Source organism: Convolutriloba macropyga, chromosome 8 (genome assembly GCF_964194025.1).
Source record: "Convolutriloba macropyga chromosome 8, txConMacr16.3, whole genome shotgun sequence".
In the NCBI taxonomy this organism is placed as follows: domain Eukaryota; kingdom Metazoa; phylum Xenacoelomorpha; order Acoela; family Convolutidae; genus Convolutriloba; species Convolutriloba macropyga.
The window spans coordinates 40,109,302-40,129,661 of record NC_134475.1 but is presented as its reverse complement, the minus strand read 5'-3'; the positions used below and the strand labels follow the sequence as shown (position 1 = coordinate 40,129,661).

At 38.0% G+C, this 20,360-nt stretch overlaps 1 protein-coding gene across 3 annotated transcripts in view; it reads right to left on the bottom strand.

The window, feature by feature from the left end:
- Window positions 1-1,951: 1,951 nt before the first annotated feature.
- Window positions 1,952-20,360, bottom strand: part of LOC142344722 (nucleolar protein 10-like) — a 123,852-nt gene continuing 105,443 nt past the window's right edge. For 2 of the 3 annotated variants that reach the window (XM_075396600.1, XM_075396598.1), the window contains one exon: window positions 5,274-5,539. In XM_075396600.1, coding sequence (XP_075252715.1) covers window positions 5,495-5,539 — 45 coding nt within the window. In that variant the 3' untranslated portion in view covers window positions 5,274-5,494. Of the gene's footprint in view, window positions 2,114-5,273; window positions 5,540-20,360 lie in introns of those variants that run through there. The other variant, XM_075396599.1, reaches the window with a different exon arrangement.

Sequence of the window (20,360 nt, the reverse complement as noted above, 5' to 3'; positions counted from 1 at the left end):
AACCACTAGCGAAAAAGCGAATTTTTGTTCAAACACCGTTCTCTCACTCTACTTTAAATTTAGAGCGAAAAAATTTCACGCCGCAAAACCATTCGCTTTTTAGCTCCACTTCCTGCTTCGGCGTGACCAAAATCACTACTCCAATTTGACTTCAAAAATCATGAAAATGTGTGAACAGATCTTAAAAAAAAGACAGCGCCCCAATACGATTCAAATTCTTTGAATTGTAAAAAAACCAAGAGAAGGCCAATAATAGCCCCAGCTATCGCTGTGCGGCTATTAAAAAGAGCGCTCCAATATAATACAAATTCTTAGGATTGTAAAAAACCAGGAGACGGCCAATAATAACCTCAGCTATCACTTTGCGGCTATTAAAAACCCTACTATTAAAAATGTTTTCACTCAACGGGCCCTAATGATACAACAGATAGCTTTGTTAAAGATCGGTGAAAATGCACTAAGGAACGCAGCCGTCCAATTTCGGACAGAATGCACGCTAACGACATGCAGGAATTTCTATTATAACGCATGCTGCATTAGCGGGCGTGATCGTAGCTGATTTAGAGGGGTTAGGGGCGGTTTTAAAGGTGTTCCAATTTATTTGGTCTTAAATTTTCAAATGTCAACACACATTTTGGAAAGTTCCACGTAATTTTATTGAAACCCGGTACTGTTAGTCGAAGAAACTGAAGTCGAAAAGATCATGAAGTCGAGGGCAACACTGTCACTGGAAAAAAAAGACATACATGACCATGATAATTGATTCAAACGTAGCTCGAGAGCAATCAATAACCCTAACATAGGTGGGCTCAGCTTTTAGCTCCAACACCGGAGCTTCGTTTCAGAGCAGAGCGAAAAATACACTTTGAGCATACAATCCGAAAACGAATAAGGGGACGGAACAGTTAGAGATGTAAAAGAAGAATTCTGACGATTGCGTTTTGTGTAATCCAGAACTTCAATTTATGCCTTCAAGCGTTTCTGAGCTCAGTACACTTACAGATACATATACAAGACGCTCCATCAAAAATGCGCAGTGAATTAATAATCATGTCAAACCGGTTAAGAAACGCATACAGAAGTGCAATAGGACCCAAATATCACCTACAGGCTTTCTGTTGAAAGCAATTAAACATTTATCAAAAGATTCTGACAATTAAACATGTTTCATATTCTTCCCAACCTCACAGCAATATGTAAGGGAGTCTTTCCTTGAGCATCTCTCACATTTGGGTCCGCGTCATTCAACAAGAGAAAAGCCACCACGTCAATACTACGCCTCACAGCATAGTGCAGGGGTGCCATGTTGTACGCGTCAAAAGTGTCAAGAAGAGCACCCTGATCTACAAGCACTGTCACCATGTCTAGGTTCTCGGTAAGTACAGCTAGATGAAGGGGTTTCATAACCCCGTGTGACTGGTTCACATCAATGTATCCCGATTCAAGACACGCCTGGAACAAATATACAAAACATAAATTGACGGAAGAATTGCTCTCAAACGACCGGCGGGGCTTTAAATCAGAGGTGGGTGGTCAAAACGGAACTCGAAAAAAACTCGAAAAAGTGAATGAAAAGATGCAGTAATTGCTAAAAACTTCGTTTTGGAGCAATAATTTTGCTAGCAAAAAATTTACCTCTGAACCTGAGGCAACTTGCATGTGTTAACATCTGGACACATGAAAAGAGTTGACTGACACCAAAAAAATTTGCCGTTCAAATATAATATTTGGGAACATAAGTAGTGAGAATATTTGCCCAAGCTTGGCTGCATACTTTGGGTACGACACACCAAATTTCCCAAAAAATGATCATAAAAACCGATCGTTCATGGACCACAGTTCCAACTTGAGTTGTGTACATAGCATGTCACTAAGAAAAAACTATCTACGGCTCCTGTGGTGGGGGCGGGGGGGGGGAGTGGGTCTGCTGTTAAATTACCTTTACTCGTTGCACATCTTGTTCCACAATCAGTCGCATGAACCTGTCGCGTCTGTTGAACTCATGCTGTGTAGCTTTGAACGCATTGTACATGTTCTTTCTATTCCTTCTTTATTTTCCTCTTTTACATTTTTTGTCACATTTGTTCTTAGGTAACTTATTTCACATGATAACCTGAAACAAAAGCAATCATAGGCAAAAAGCAAACATGCCTCCGAGCATAAAGAGCAACAAACAAACGAAGCAAAAAACATTGAAGAAATCACAAAAACATTGTATCCAAATTTAAAATGGAACTTAAACGCTATGGATTTTTTAAGAAGCGCCACAAAATTTCAGCACAGGAGCACTTTCGAGCTCAATAAGAAAGTTTTATATTCTCAAATCGAGCTCAATAAGTCTGCTGTCGAGTGAGGTAAGTCTCTCACTCAAATATATCTACAATTGCTAGCAACATTTTAAAATACTTCAATAAATTATTGCGTTTATACTGGAAACAAGTCGAAGGCCAACAGGGCTAAAAAACGAATACTTGAAAACTCAACAAATGGCTCCATCATGACAAAATATCACACTAGAACTTATTCCTGAAAATAGGAACCCCTTTCTACACAAACCACGTGCGCTAATTAACTTAAATGTCAGTAAGTGAAACCAATGATTTGACCGTTAATGTCTTCAAGAATAAATAGCTTCTTAACTAAAGGCTATAAAGCTTAATACACGAGGACTGAATGACAGGGCTTTCTTAGTTCAACCTGTTTCCTTTAGCTTTCTCTGTTGACGTTGACTGTATTCACTACAATGCGTAATTCAATGAGTGAAAGAATTCGAAATCCATTTATTTGAAACAGTGAGTAAGGTAATTCAGTAGTCATACGTGAAATCCACTCATATAAAACATAAAAGCGACTAATATAAAACTGAAAACGTGGTCGATAGGCAAAGTCATTTTTTTTAAAAAAGAGCCAGCCTAAAAAATAGCCGTTGAGAGCCTGACAGCAGCAATTAAATACGTGAATTATTGAATCGTTCATCTTTAAAACCAGTTAAACAGATTTCTTGCCTTCGTTCTTAATAGGTTTTTCGATGCTCAACTAGCGGAAATTTTAATCAGTCGAAAAACGTTCACATAAAATGTGCATTGAAACGAAACATTGATACTAAGAAGTAAAAAAAAAACATCAACAAGGGGCAAATACTCAAGTATTTTGCCAGTTATCAAAGTCATAGAAAGCATCAGCTATGAACTGAAACAATGAACCCAATTATTTAGCCTCATTAGCAACCAATGACTTCTTCTATGATAATTAGAGTACGTGATATGACGACAAAAAATCCAACAATTCAATGATTTTAATTAGATTCATTTATCTCTCATTATCAAACGATAAGAATTGTACTTAATGAGACTAAATTATAACATAAAAAAGAACTATAAAACTGTGCAAGACAAAAAATACTGACATTTTTTGAAAACAAGTTGTGACATAGCAGTTAAAACTTGTAAAAACCAATTGAGAATTTTACATATCTTCTATTACTCCTCGAGAGAGCCGTGGAGACCAGTCCTTAATAAGACTAAGAAACATAACAAAAACAACTATAAAAACGGACAAACAATGTATGCCACTGGTAAAACAGAGTATGCCATCAAAACCATAAACTGCCCTTTGATGAATTCAAAAAATACAACTATTCAATATTAGAACACAAGTATGACCTTTTAAAATGATAGGTTTGAAAAATCACAGGATAAGACAGCATAAAAGTCAACCTGCCGCATGTGTAACAAAACGCGCCTTGAAAAACACCCATTTCCCACTCCACCTGAAAGACAATTTTAACTCACGTCAAAGGGTCGACAAAAATGCGTACAGATCCTGAAAACAGACAGAGCACCAACACAATCCAAAACCTTTGCATTGCGAAAAAGAGAGCACCTATATAATAGCCGTTGAGAGGCCGACATTAGCTATTAACAAAAACCTTTGGTAATAAGGAGGATCATTATATGCTCGGTAAGCAACAAACAGTAAATTGAGAAAAATTTTAGGATAGATCAGAGAAAAACTACTAGCTACTTGTCAAGAAAATTAAAAGGGGTGATATCAACTTTATCTGTTTCGAGCACTCAAAATTAGAAAAAAAAACCGCAAACATAGCCAGTAACATTTTTGTACGAATTTAGTATGAAACTCCCCCAATTGAGTGCGACTTCTTAAAATACTGAAATAAGAAGGCAATTCAGGTCGCGCAAAACTCAACAATTCGAAGATGAAAAATTTAATCAACGAAGACGCACAATTTCTTCTAAATTCTTTTGAGGGGACAAACCTAACAAATAAGTTAAAAAAATGAAAAGCTTTTTATATTAAAATTTTAAATTGCTTAATTCAATTTACTCAAAAAGCCTCATTGCTCAGAATTTCAAGGACTTAGAGGCTTCAAACCTTTAAAATTAAGAACCGCCATTCACACAATAAAATTGTCTCATCAAAACAGTTTTGTTGAATAGCATTTTTACAGTATAACAAGGCTTAGGGCTCTAAGACAACCTAATGCCCTCCTAGAGCTACCTGTTCATCCCGTTTTTAAGGACAAAAATTGCATTAAGAAAGACCACAGGACTAATATAATTGCTGCAAACTAAGGAGAGCAATTAATAATAATAGAGTCAAATCAATTTCACAGTAAGCTTAAGTCATTTACGACAAAAATTAATCGCACCATTCAATAAAAACAAACTAATTTTCGGAATTAAGCGCATTGAAAAATTTAAGACAAAAAACGAATTGTTCTCAAAGAACTAGCCAGCGCGCTGGGTTACGGCTGCAGCAAGGCGTGGGGATTGGGGGTTGAAGTGGGGGGGGGGGGGAGGGGTCAAGAACCGCTTTTCACACCAGAAATATATGTCTCCAAAAGAGTTTCGGTGAATCACATACTTAGAGTCTAATAAGCCAAAAGACAGAACTTAATGCCCTCCGGGCGCCACCTGTTTATCCCGTTTTTGAAGACAAAAGGTTCAGACCAAAACTCGGTCAAGCGAAAAATCGCATTAAGGCCACTGGACTATTATAAATGCCACTAACTTCGTTTGAGAGCAATAAACAGCCTGAAGAATAGAAATAACTCGCAGAGTCGACTTTGACAAAAAAACTAATCTCAGATCTGCATTCAAACAAAATGTTCGAACATCACACTATTTCAAATTTATAGTAAACAAACTTAGCGCCCCAAAACCGCTTGCCTTTTCGCTCCACATACTCTGTGTCGCACAAACTGCTCAAACAATAACATACCTCCAAAATTCAAAGTCAATTGAAAAACTGGCTTGATTTCAATAATTTCAATTTTTGCCACAAATTTTAACGAATACAATGCATTATCACATTATATTTGATTGTTTTGCATGTCTCTCGTTAACGTATGTCTTCTCAGCTCACTCTCCTACACCCTTGTCATTCTAGCCTCCATATCTATGTATTTCAGACCAGCTTCCGAAATTACGATTCGGATACCCAACATGAGGATTTTTGCTCTCGATGCAGACAATTAGCCCTTCCTTCCTCGCTTCCTTGACTTCTTGTCACTTTTTGCCTGAAGAAATTACCAAGAAATATTAAAAAAAAACATTTTACACAGACCGTATGAAACAAAATGAATCATATGAATCAACAGAATCTATTTCTCTCATAAATCCTACACCCCTGGAGAAGATACAGAAAATAAGGGGCACATGATTTAAAACGTTAAAATATCTTTATTAACAAATCCTGTCACTTCATTACGTATATCAGAACTTATCAGATCTATCACGCCGGCATCAAGTAGTGGCAAAACTTCTTTTCTAGGAACAAAAATGAAGATGCTGTACATTGGCGTGGTTCTGCTGGTACACGAATAAATGGTCCGACGATAATTTGTCGGAAGTGGTAGAGTATGCAATATTCGAATTAATGAGGGTAAACACAAACTAATTTCAGTAACTACCCGCACGTCAGTCAAGTAAAGCAGACATAACAGTCTGATGTCAGAGAAATTGCTCTTCAAAGTAATGGCAAGAACTTTAACAAAAAATAAATCATAATTCTAATTAGCCTGCTCTAATACCCCCTTCACAATCCATCGACAATAGCTTGAACCACAAAAAGACAAAATATTTTAAAAAGGAACTTCAACATCATTCCTTGTCAAATTTTGGTGTAATAATCGCAAAACAGTTGTCAACCCTTTAAGCACTTAGGGCATTACCTGTTTATGACGTCTTTGAGGACAAAAAGACAAAAGCAGCAGACGAAAAAGAAAGTCACTCCAAAATATATCTTCAGCCGCTTACTCGGAACTCTTTAATTGACTTCAATAAATTATAGCGTTTGAATTCGAAGCAAGTGAAGGTCAACAGTGCTAAAAAACGAAAGACTTGAAAACTCGGATTTTTCCATTTGTGCCCCCCCCCCCCGCTTAGTGGGTTCATTTTATTTGCACCCCCCAGACGCACGTGCCATATTTTTACATAAAGGATTATTATGTAATGGCACCTTCTCTGTAATTGGGTTCGCATAACGTACTAGGGGTGGGGGGGGGGGGGCACAAACGGAAAAGATCCGAAAACTCAACAAAGGGCTCCATCATTCTAACAACTTTCATACTAAAACTTATTCCTGAAAATAGGAAACCGTTTCTACATAAACCACGTGCTATAATCAACTTAAATCTCAAACATACCCGGCGGACTGCTAAAAAATAGACGCCATTGATTCCCATAACCCCGATTGGGATTGAAAGAACAGAAAAAATGGAAAAACTGATCAATAAAAAAAAACTTTTTTTAATTTGCGAACTAATTTGATTGCATTTTGTTGTTAGACATACTACTGTTACTTAATGAGAGGATACAGGGGGCTAGCATCAAAACAAATAAGCATTAGAGATGGTAACGAAGAATTATAAGAATGAACCTCAAGCATCGGGCATCTAAAATTGAGCATTATCCCTTTCCTATTTTTTGATTCCGTTTCATGATGATTCTGTTCAGATTGCTTTGCTGAGCAACTGCTGATTAAAAGCACTATGAACAGAATGAGCAAACAATGAAACTTGCCAAGAGAAGCCAAAAAGATTTCACACAAAATGTCGAAAAAGCAGCAAAATGAGGCAAGGCAAAAACAAATTTTATTCGACGAAGTAAAAAATAAAATAGGAGCGCAATAATAGCCTGCTAAAATGAGGGCGGCTATTAATAAAAGAAGCCATTCATTTGACTATTTGTCCGTTTATGTCTTCAAGAATAAATGGCTACCTGTCAAAACGTACGATAGCCGACAAATTGATCGAAAACAGCGCCATTGACCGACATATCAGGATTGTAACAGAAAAAGATATAGAGAATGACATATTTTAACACAAAAAGATTTCACACAAAATGTCAAAAAAGCAGCAAAATGAGGCAAGGCAAAAACAAATTTTATTCGACGAAGTAAAAAATAAAATAGGAGCGCAATAATAGCCTGCTAAGATGAGGGCGGTTATTAATAAAAGAAGCCATTCATTTGAAGATATAGAAAATGACATATTTTCTCAGTGTGAAAAAGAGTTTTAATTTGCTATGCAGTTTCAACTAGACTCTAAAATGATTCATAAGTCAGCTTTTAAACTAAAGGCTATAAATCTTACTACTAATGCCAGCTGGTTTCCACTCTAATGAACCTTTATCCCGTCTTTTCAATTTGCTCTTTTGAACTTGACCGTATTAAGTACATTGCGTAATTCAATGATAGAAAGAGTTAAAAATCCATTCAGTTGGAACAGCAAGTGAGTTAAGCCAGGAGCCATGACAATGCAACTTACGTAAAACATAAGGTCATCGAAAAAAAGGGAATTGAAAACGGAGAGCGCCAAAACAATAGCGTTTGAGAGGCTCACGGCTGCTAGTTTTGCCGTGAACTATTATATCTTTCATTCGCATAAGCAGTTAATCTTCAAAAACCACGATTTGCTTTCACTTTTTATAGGCTGATGAATTTTCAACCAGCAAAAACTTATAATCTAATAGTCGGAAAAACCGTCACAAAAATTACATTGAAACACCAGGGGCATCCACCGCTTGCGACTTTTACTTGGACCAGCAGGGCGACCGCGTTTACTTGTACTAGTGGTAATAACATTTTGTCCAGAAGAAGCATACGATTGTAAATGCTCCGTTATTCCACTGACTCTTCCAAGTTGATTATCACAAAAACTACTCCATTCAGCAGCTCCCTTTATGCCATGAATGTTAATCAGACTTTTGAACGCATTGTTTTGTAAACCATTGCCACAGTTGCTGAGTGTTTCTTTTGCGCGACTAAAATCATTTATATTATTCGCCTCCCAACCCAAGACAAGTGACGGACCGGACCGGTTGTGAAGGTTAAAACTGAATGCGCGCATAAAGCAGGCTGTCAGAGGAAATGAGATTTGTTTGGAATGTAATAGTACATGGAATGTTTGTATTTACCCGGTCCATTCTTTACAAATTGAATGAAATTCTTAACACTTCTAAGTTGCCTTTCCAGTAAAACACTTTGTTTGCCACGGTTACAAATGAATAATTTTTCACCAACAGGAGTATATGAAATTGAATCTTTCCCACCAGTATCAACGTGTCCATCTGTATAATATGGATTAAATCGAAAAAATGCATCAAAATTAGTAAAAGTTAACGACTCAGGAATAGAAAACGTACATAAATTTAACAAAGAAAAACTTGCAGAAAATGAAAATTCGTTTAAATCAGAATCAGGACAGGAATGAGTTTGGTAAATTCGTGATTCACGACAATTGTTTGTTACAGTTGAAGGCAGAGTATAATAATTATCAACAATTTCACGAAATTGATTCGAATTACTAATATTTTCATCATCGTCTAAAAAACTATTATCAATTTCGAACAAATTATGGTTTGTTATTGCAACGGGTACCTTCATCCAGCTGTTATTTATTATATAAATAAACCCTTGATTGTTGAACTCCGCCATAACATCAGCCCAATTTGAAGCGCCTTGAAAATTGATAATTGGTACAGGTTTCCAGCCAATGGATTTTAAAGTCGAGTCATTATAGAAGCTGTTCTTAAATAATTCAATTTCCTCATACAATGATAAAAAATTTCGCGTATTTGGCATGTTTTATCTTAAATAAAAATTACGTCTCATTACATTACGAATGGAGAATGTTTTACTTGTTTACCTTTGAATCTCTAAAAATTGAGTTACACTGAAAGATTAAATTTCAGAGGTACTTAGCAAAAGTACAACAACAGAGCAGCAATTAAACATGGCCAGCAGCATACACACAATACACAGGCCAGAGAGAACAACCACCAATACTGAATAACAGAAGACTCCACATCCTCTGAAACGCAGGGAAACTCCACACTATCCGAGGTAAAGACAACCACCCCAGACTCCAAGAAAATGGTTGCATCTTTGCAACACAAAACTTTTGTTTCAACGTCTACATTGATCTCATTACAGGCCGAAGCCAACATAAAGAGAAACACAAAGAAGCGAAACATGTTTCAACTGAAAACACTTGCAATTAGTGATGAGTTAAATTATTTCATACATTAGGTTACAACAGAAGACACTAAAAACAAACATTTCACTTCAGTTATAAGAATATTGCTAAAATTATGCAAAATTTAAATAAAAAGTTACATGTTGAAAGGCGGGGTCTAGTCTAGACCCTACTATTTTTTAGAAATTTGCAAAAACAAAAATAAAATGCAGCTATAAAATATTTACTACGAAACAGCAAAATTACACGCTACAGTTCAACAAGACGGCTTTCGGCATGAGAAATGCAACAAATTAATCCTAGAGTTATTTTGAAAACAAAAATATTACTGCAGGATATATTTTTTGAAGAACCTAGTTACCTAAAAACGCTTTTAGCAGAGCCCGCAGATATTTTCTTGTGAGTCTCAATGCTTGAAGCTAGTATTTGTAATTACAATGGCTTGATGAAAACTCAGTAGGTACAAATTATTCTTAGCTTGGCCACCTAAGGATAAAAATTAAATCCTACCAAAAGTCTGCCAAATTCTCAAAATGGTTATGCTACCATATCAGTCTAATAGTTACAGTAACTATTTCATCGAGTTATTGCGCATATCAAAACAACGGCATAGAATTTGTTTACCAACAAAAATTTTTGTTAGCTGAAAAATTTATCAACGTTCAATTTTTGGTTCCTTTACCAAAACTAAATGAAACAATTGACGAGCAAATCAACAATCTGACAACTACGTTATCAACAGCATGGAGCAAATACGAGTTCGGTTGAGACTTGTCAAATATGTCAACGAATGAATCATCACTGAATTTTGAATTGATTTCAAAACACGTTGAAAAACAAATACAAGCAGCCAAAATTGACATACGAGAACTTCAAGAAAAACTAATTGAGACAATGGGATCAGCAACATCAGTGAGAAATTACTCATCTTATAGAAGCAAAAGAGGAGCTGGCTTAATATCGTTCGCAGCATTAACTGCTTTATCAGCAGGGGCAGGCATTGTATGTACGTTAGGGTCAATATTTGGAAGTTGCGGAGGATCAAGTCAGTCAGGAGGACATTGACTATGCCTTGCAAGAGCTGGAAGAAAATAAATATCGCTGGACCGAAGTAAACTCGAAATTAAACAAAAAATTTTTCATAATTGCATCGCAAATGAAAGGTATACAGAAAACGCAATCACTTCTCACTGAAACGCAGAAAAACCACAGCACAATTTTAAACAATGCTATTAAATTGCTAAATGAAAATACGAGACGCTTAATGGCATGTAATTAGTATTTCTACGCACGAGACGAGCTGCTACAAGTGCAAACAAACTTAGCAGCTTCACTGCTCGCAATTAACAATGAAATTAAAGCCTACAGAGTCGCTGTTTACGCCTACAAACTCAATTTACTGAATTCTGTCATGTCAATGGTTAACAAAGTTATACCGATGTCTCTACTACCGCGATCAATGCTATTTGAAATTCTTCAAAAGGTAGCTTTAACTCAAGTTCACCAGACAGATAGATTAACACTTGCTATTCCAACGAACCAAATTCTTACATATTAAGAGACAAAGATCTTGACAAATGTAGCTGTAGTCAATTCAGGAATGATTTTCACCCTGGCAGTGCCCTTTGCATCTGGATCGACAGCTCTCAAATTATATAGAGCAACTCCAGTACCAATGCCAAACGGAGACGAAGATGGTTACACCTCTCAATATGAATTGGCATCAAATTATATTGCAATAGCTGAATCTACAAACCGCATAGCATTACTCTCACAACCACAAATTGACAACTGTGTGGGCTCCAGTAGCTTTTCTGTATGCATAAATGGATTCTCATTGGAGCCGCAGAAAATACGTGTCTTGGTTCACTTATTGGTAATCAGTTCTCAGCATTACAGAATTGTAATATTTTGACGGTCAAACTTCCGATTAAGGAAAAAGCGAAAAATCTTGGTAATGGTAAATGGCTGATAACATCATCCAGTAAAAATTTCGATCTTTTTCTCAGTGATTTGAAAAATAAGGACCATCTCAAACGAACAAAACTTCCTGGGTGTCAGGTATGTGTATTAGAATAAAAATGCGGAACAAAAATAGAGACTAGCTCAAGGGAATTGAGAGCGGATATGTTTTCTTGCAAAAATGACAGCGCAATAAAGATTGACATCAAACTAGCTGATCCATTACAGCATCTCTTTAGTAAGCTACCAGATTTAGCGGAACTCCCACACATCTCATCAATGTCTGAAGCTCGCAGACAAACTGTCGAACAAGTACAATTAAAAATGTTAACGGTGCCTGAATTTCACAGAAAATCACTCGATAAATTAGACGAGATTTCAGAACCTATTATTCTCAACATGAAAAACTTGAGACCAAGCATTCAGAACAAATTTCGAGAAGCTGGAACTTGGAAAATGTCAGTAACGATTGGATTTTGTTCGTTTTGTATTTCCTTACTATTGCATTTTGGACTAACATATGTTCTCCAATGTTATCGTCAACGATATGCTAGAGTTCTTACATCAGTGGTTGGTGAAAAGAGAATTAAATCAAAGCCGATGTTGGTTGTGTCCGCAACAGATTATCAGTATCTACAACTACATCCAATGAGTAAACTTGCAAACAATAATATTGTTTTGAGTGAGCAACAGTTGATGCAACACTTCAACCTGACGAATAAAGCGAGTGCGCTCCAGCAGATATAGACAACATGCAACTTGTTTGCAAACAAATTGCGCGAAACCTGAACACCCCATTTTAATTAATTTATATCTTAAAATTAGATACTCATTGCATGCAAAACTGCAGTATACCAACTATAATACCAAAAGCCGTCCTGTTGATGTGTTTTTTTAAATGCTTCAAAGAATCAATGCTTTATGAATGAATGCTAAGTATTATAATCTATAATATTAAAGAAGCGCAGAGTAATGTCTAAACTTTGATTGCATTTAAAGTTAAGCCATTTCTATTTAGATTTAGTTAAATCTTATTGGCGGAGAAAATGTATGAATTATTGAATGAATTAGTTGTAGATAACTTGCCATAAGAAGGATTGGATTTGTAGAATTGAAGTAGTAGAAAGATTTTGAATAGTTGAAGGAGAAGATTTAGAAGGAATGAAGAGAATTGTTTGTTAGAATTATTATTGTTTTGGGGATAACTGCTAGACCCACATCCGAAGACCTAAAACATATTTTAATTATCAACAGATACTCGATAATATAACCAGAGACAACCAATATAAGTGACATACTTGTAGATATGGACGAGTCGATAACTTCAAGATAAGCGTTTTATTGAGGACACAACTCAATACAACATTTCAACATAATCATCAGCAGCTGAAGTAAGAAATACAATTCGGCTACACAAAAGACACAACAGAGCAAAAGAGAACACGACGAGACGACAAAGAGCAACTTCAAACAGACTTCAACAACAACAACAGATCGACTACAAACTTTCTGATTTTTGGTGCCCAAAAATGGGTGCCGAGTGTACCAGGAGAGGCACGTGCTAAAAACTGTAACATTAAGAAAACCAAGTCATAATGTTGATTAGAGAGATGTTATTCAATGGTTAGAAAATGGATGACTTTTTCACGGTAGCAAAAGAAGATTTGTGAAGCAAATCTCACGAAAGTTTTAACTATTGACAAGGAACAACAGTGGGCAAAGGGTAGCCCAGGCATATCATGCCAAAGTAACTGTAACTCAAGGGTCTTTTTTGAAACACCACCAACACTGGCGTCAGTGAAGCATGCTGATTAGTTTGCTTCTCTGACGTCCGGCCGCAGCACCACCAACACTAAACATTCAATATTAACTGAAGGCGGAATACCGCACAAACAAAACAGAAAACATCAAATATGCACAACACTCAAAAATTCAGTAGTATCTGATAAAAACAGATAGCAACAATAACTACGCATGATTTGAACATATGTATCCCCATTAAAGGCATTCAAGACAAAGTGCGGAAAATAGGGTAAAAACCAGCCAAATTGACGGTCGTTAAATTAAATTCTCCGGAAAACAAAAATGTTCGAAAACAATTTTAAACTCTACTTTGGTAGTTTCAAAAATTTCACGATTTAAGATTACTCGCTTTCTAGCTCCTTTTACTACTCCTGCGTGACTTCTTCTAATTGAGTACTCCAAAATCACCACATCTATTTGACTTCGTGTCGACAACATAATGGCAAAAGATCTTAGAACATAACCAACTAAGGTCGGGCGAATTTCGCTCAAACGACTACAGGAAGCGGGGGAGGGGGTGTGGGTAAAAGGAGAGGGGGCAAGCTTTAAAAACCCCCTCCAAAAAAAAGAATTTGTCTCAAACTTCTTGGGTGAACTGCATACTTTGATACTTACAGACTAGTGAGCCGTACGGCTGAGAGAACTTAAGGCCTACCGGGCTTCACCAGTTTATCCAGTTTTTGAGGACGAAAGCGCCAGACAAAAAATTATACTCAGCCAAAAATTCGCCGATAGAACACGGGGAAACAACTCGAAGAGCCGAGCAAAAGAAACTCTTAAATAAGCGTACCTGGGTCAGAAATGTCTACAAAAATCGGAGATAAAAAACATAAACCGACTAATGTCGGAAGAATTGCTCTCGAACGAGAGGCGGGTGCAAAAACATCAGACCCCACTGGGATTCGAACCATTGACCTCCTGCTTTTTATCATGCACTACCGACTGTGCTATTTGTCCCTTACTACTGCTTCGCTGCAACCAACTTTATATTAGCAACAAGTCTGAGAGCAATACAGTTCACTCAAAAATGAAGTACGAAAGCGTGAAAAGTCACCTGAGAAGTCAAAGAATATTCTAGAAGAAAAGCGCAAAATGGTCATGCGAAAATTTGCATAAAAAAGACCAACACGTTTACAATAATTGCTATGAACTTCGTTCAAGAGCAATTTAAAATCCGAGGCGGATTGCGTAGGAGCCGTGGGGGTAGGTAGGGGAATAGATAGTTGAGAGTGGTATGTGCGGAGGAAAGGTGTCAGGTGATGGGTAGTTGGGGGGGGGGGGGGGGTGCGTTGAGGGGGGTTACATTAGGAAGGCGGAGGGAGGAGGTCGGAGCCAGGTTGGGGGTTAGGTAGGTTGAGGTTATCTGTAATTTGAAAAGGAAAGAAAGACTGTTATCTTCTGAAAAAAACCTTTTGACTGCAAATACAACCAGGATTTCCTAAATATTATTATTGGAAAGTAAGGTACTGTTAAAGTCCCAAGTTTGAAAACAAGTCAGTGTTCAAAAAGAATAAAGTCAAAGTTGAAGTCAAGAATGTACTTGCTTCAGCTAAAAAATCATAGCCCATGGAGAATCGAAAACGACGCAAAGACAAAATTTTAAACAATCAAAAGTGAATTGCGCACCTGAAACTGTAAAAAAACTGTTTGAAAAACTCCGACACAAGTTAGTTTAAGGTTTTGAGTAAAAGTGAGTGTGATTGTCAGGGAAAGAGGAGGGGGGAGGGTGGTATGTGGGGGGAAACGTTTTGGGTTGGCGGTAACTAAGGGGGGGGGTACGTTGGTGGTGTTTGGAGTCACGTTATGGGGTGTGTGGGGTACGTTTTGGGGAGGAGTAGGTATATTGGAGGTGGGACGGTGAGGGGTAGTTATGTTGGGGGTGGGGGGGGGGTGTCTGTAGTTTGCAAGGGGATGGTGGACTGTTCTGGGATCAGACTGCCCAGAATTACCTCTTCACCTTACATTTTACCGAACAATCCTAATAGCTATTCATTCGAAACCAAGCTACTGTTAGTCTTCAATGAATATTACCATACGGTTGTTATCGCTACCGAGAAGTTATCAAACTCCGAGGCGAAGCCGAGTTGTTATGATAACTTCGAGGGCGATAACAACCTGTGGTAATTTTTTCATCAACACCTGTTGCGATCATGTTTGTTTTTTAGACTACAAGTTTATGAAACTGTTTCCATCATTAAACTACGAGTTTATCACCACTCTTTTATCGCCACTGTTTACATAGTAACAGTGGCGATAAAAGAGCGTGATAAACTCGTAGTCTAATGCTGAAGAGTTTTTCCAGGGTCGATTGGGCACCAAAATTTATTACACTGGCAGTTTATTTAACTGCGATTATCGCAACAGGTGTTGATTAATGTTCGAAAACGAATTCAACGTTCTCAAACCGAAGTCAACGTTTGAAAAGAAAGAATTCAAGTCATGAATAAACCTGATTCAGGTAAGAAAACAGCCGGTAGAATATCAGAAACAATTCGAGGAGTCATACATAATTTCTATACTAAACAACTATATCAGAAAATCCACGAGAACAGTAAGGAAACAAAATAAGCGCCTAAAAAATTATAGGAAATAATTTTTATAATGCACACATAATTCTTGAATTAGGAGTACGGAGAGGGAGGGGTGACAAATCGGGGGGGGGGGGGGCAAGTTGAGGAAGTTAGGCAGTTGGAAGGGGGCATCGAGCGTGTGGGTTTACGGTTAAGGTGGATGAGGCTCGACGAGACGGAAGTCGTAGGTAGGCGGGATGGGGAGATAGCCTTTGGGGGAGGGGTCAAGCAATACGGGGGTTGTTAATTGCGTGCGTGCCATGGCGGTAGGCAAGGGAATATGTAGTTGGGAGTGGTATGTGCGCAGGGAATGTGTTAGATGGGGTAGTTGTGAGAGGGCGGGTGTGGAGTGTTACGTTAGGTAGCCGGAGGGGGCCAGGATAGGTTGATGCGTAGGTAGGTGGCTGTTATTCTATTTTTAATAGGAAAGAAAACTGAAAATAATTTTCGACTTCGAATATAACCAGAACTTCCTAAATACTACAAACTGGAAAATAATCTACTCTTAAAATCCATAGTTTGTAAACAAAAAGCAAAGTTCAGAATTTCCTTCAAAGGGGCGCCGAGCCTGTGGGTTTACGCGTGAGGTGGACGAGGCTGAACGAGGGGATAGACAGGTAGGTAAGCGGAAGGTGGTGGTAGGCAGGCGGGATGGGTGTTGTGGGAAGGGGGTGGCGTCTGTAGCACAGAAATAGAGGAGGGACTTATGTAAAGAATATTTCACAAAAAGAACATTCAAACTACCGACGAACAGATGGATTCCGTATTAGCCAGCTGGGTCCTAGGGATGCTAGTGTTAGGGGGGTCAAGCAATAGGGGGGGGGGGTGGGTGTGGTTGTTAATTGCGTTCGTGGCGTGGGGTTAGGTAGGGGAATAGATAGATGGGAGTGGTATGCGAGGTAGGAAGGTGTCAGATGAGATAGTTGGGATGGCCGTGTGTGTGTTGTTTGTTACATTAGGAAGCCGGAAGGAGGGATTCGTGTGTAGGAGGTTGGGGCGTAGGAAGGCGGCGGTTACTGAAGTTTTAATAGGATAGAAAACTCCTGAAAATAACCTTTCGACTTAGAATAAAACCAGATTTTCCTAGATACATAATGGAAGCTAAGCTACAGCTAAAGTTCAAAGTTTGAAAACAGAAAGCAAAGTTCAAAAGGCGACAGGTCAGAAGTTCGTCATGAACAAAATTGCTTCAGCCAAAAAAAATTAAAACCAATAGTGATTTGCGTACTTCACTGAGTGTTTCAAAGATGCAGACGCAATTTTGTAGTTTGGGAATTGAGTACGATTGGGAATGTCGGGGAAAAAGGAGGTAGGGGTTTTAGTGGCTTAGTTAGGGAGACATAAGTTTGGTGTCAGTAGGTAGGTGGGGGTGGTATGTGGGCTATACGTTTGGGGTAAGTAGGGTGTGTGTGTGTGTGGGGGGGGGGGGGGGGCACGTTCTGTAGGGTGGGGGTAGTTAGGTGGAGGAAGGTTGTCTATAGTTTTCACAGGGAGGAAGCACTATAAGGGGGTTCAAACTTACAAAATCAACTTTTCACCTTGAATTTTACCGGAAGTTCCTAATAGCTCTACATTAGAAACTTTTAATCTCCAATATTTGAAAACAAAATCAACCTTCTAAAATCAGATTTACACGTTCGAAAAAGGTCATAGCTCAAGTAAGAACAAACGTGCATTATAATTTCTAAACTAAGCTTAACTAAATCAGAAATATTAACGCAAAAAAGAAAATACGTGCCCAAAAATAGAAAAAGTTCTGAATTCTTAAATTAGGGATAGGGACAGGGAGGAGTACGAAGCTCGGGGGTGGAGGGCGCTAGGTAGTTGGAGGAGTGGGGTGCGTAGAGCGTGTGGGTTTACGGGTGAGGTGTTGGAGGGTGGACGAGGGGGTAGGTAGGTAGGCGTGGAGAGGAGATAGGTAAGGGGGAGTAGGTACGTTGGGGGTATAGTTATGTGGGGCGGGATGGTGGGTAGCTGCGTGGGAGGGCGTAGGCAGGTTGGTTGAGTTAGGTGTTGGGTTGGCGTCTTTAGTTTAGAGAACGAGGAAGGACCGTTAGGCGAAAAATTCGCAAAATAAAAATGTGACTTTGCAAAATACCAGCAGTTGCTAGAAATGCATTAGTACCAAAACTAATCAGAGGTTAAAGTTCAATATCAAAACGTAACCGACTAAACGTCGGAAGAATTGCTCTCGAATGACTAGTGGGAGCTCTAATCAATTGCAACCCGCTTCAGTTCGGGGGGGGGGCTATATGGGACTAAAAATTTCAATACATGGGTTTCAAATAACAACATTAGAGGTTAAGATATACCACTATTAAGCTTTAAAGTGAAAAATGGCACCAGTTTCGGCGCACTTTTCATTTGACTTTTAGTATTAAACTAGCAGGTCTGTAGACGCTATCTGAATGGATCTGATCTTGAAACTAACTATTGATATTTCATTGAAAACTTATTCGTGATAACTGATGTACATGCGATCGTTTCTATGATTTTTTTTTGGAGAACTACTTTACACACTAACAAAAAATGAAGAGAGCCAAATTTCTCAGAGAAAAGTTTTAGGCGAGGTAAGAGTAATAGACGTTCTCACAGAGCATTAAAAACGCAAAGACAGAACAAAGAAATTTGAAATCAGTGAAGGAAAACAGAAAAAAACAAAGAGTCTGGGACAAAGCCAACGGGAGCCAAAAGCGAAAAAAAAATTAATGAGAAAAAGAACGAAAAATCGATATTGATGAGAGGGGAAAGAACAGAAAGAAAACAATGCAACAAAGACCATAAGAACATCAGGAACCCACCGTAAGAAAAACAACAGGAAACAGAAAATTCAGTCAAAAACAAACAAAAACAGAAAAGAAGTTAGTAAACAACCCAGAAAAGAAAGAAATGAGGAAAAAGGAAAGTAAGCGAGAAAAAGAACGCAAAAAAACCAAAAGCGATAGAATGAAGGAAAATGGCTCAGCAAACAGAAAGCAGCCGAAATCATGAGAGAGAGAGAGAGAAAGTACAAGAACAGCGAGATAGTGAGCAGGCGCAAAAAGCGAAAAAATTGAGTGCCAAATATCACAGTTCGAGAAAACATTTGAAGAGCAGAAAAATAGAAGATCGCACAACAGGAAAAGAAAGATAGAGAAAGAAACTGGAGAGAGGGAGAGATAAAACAGTTCAAAAGAGAAGAGAAAACAGATCCTGGGTGAGGCAATGAATTCCGGTTCTCATAAAAAGGATGAATGTGCTAATGAGAACACGATGGATGTGCCCAAGACGAGGAAAGTGCAGATGAAACCGAATCGTTGTCAAGCCTTTGCCAATGCTTTTAAGAAGTCAACCAGCACAGAACTGAGTTAAAGGGCTGGCTATCGCCACCAACAAAACTTTCCACGAAAAAATTAAAGAAGGAAAATAATATACCTATCATGTTTTGTAAGCAATAAATTAATAGTAACAGCCATTAACATCAAAAAGTCCTCTACTGAGCGCTAGAAAATTTTTATTTATTTCAAGACTTCAGTTCCGTCATATATAATTATTTGGCACCTAACTTTGGTTTTTGCATGGGCACCTTTTGGGTCTTTTACGCTTCACTTACCAAAATTTTGTTTGGTGAATTCTTTTGTATTAAAACTTTCGTACAGTGAAACTTAGACAAAAAATTCCATTATCCACCTTTTAATCCTTGACGTTTTCGGTGAGTGACTTTTCCTTCAAAAATTTTCAAGACAACCTTTTCCATCAACAACAATTCTTTGACAATGAATTACAAAAGAATGTTTTTTTTCGGACATAAACCCTCTTTGTCTTGACACAATTTCGATCAATTACCTTTTCAGTATCAAAAACTTTTCGGTCACAGACCGTTTTCTGAAGAAGGTTTTGTTCACAGACCATTTTCTGAACAACTAATCGGCCAATGATTTTTTCGACACTATTGTTTTTGTTTATTGGAACACCGATTATTGTACTTTTCTACAGCAAAAAAAATTCGGCAACAGGCTTTTTCGCAAAGCATTTTACGGTAGATGACACGACCTTTTAGCAATATTTTGGGACAATGACCTTTTGACAACACTTTTCGGTCAATGACCTTTTTTAAACATTAATTGGTCAAGGACCTTAAAGCACACTTTTTTGGTCACTAACCCCAATTAAGCAATCACTTAACCGTGCTCTTCGGTAGTACTGTTAAAACATGCTGCTCAGTGATTCTTCTAAAACATGCCGCCTTATGTGTTTACGCGATTAATATATAGATAGATTGCCGCCAATTGAGTTCAGCTGCTTGAAAATGTGATTGAAAGAGAATTTTAGATCACGCGAAACGCAAAAAGTCAAGGGGGTAAAAGTCACTCGAAATTCAAAACCGACAAGCAAAAATTTTGCATAAAAAGGACACACAGGCTTACACTAATTGCTATGAACTTCGTTCAAGCGCAATTAATTAAAGTCAACCTTCAAGACAACCAACTAACGTCGGGCGAATTGCTCTCAAATGACCGGTGAGCAGTTGGGTTCCGTATTAGCCA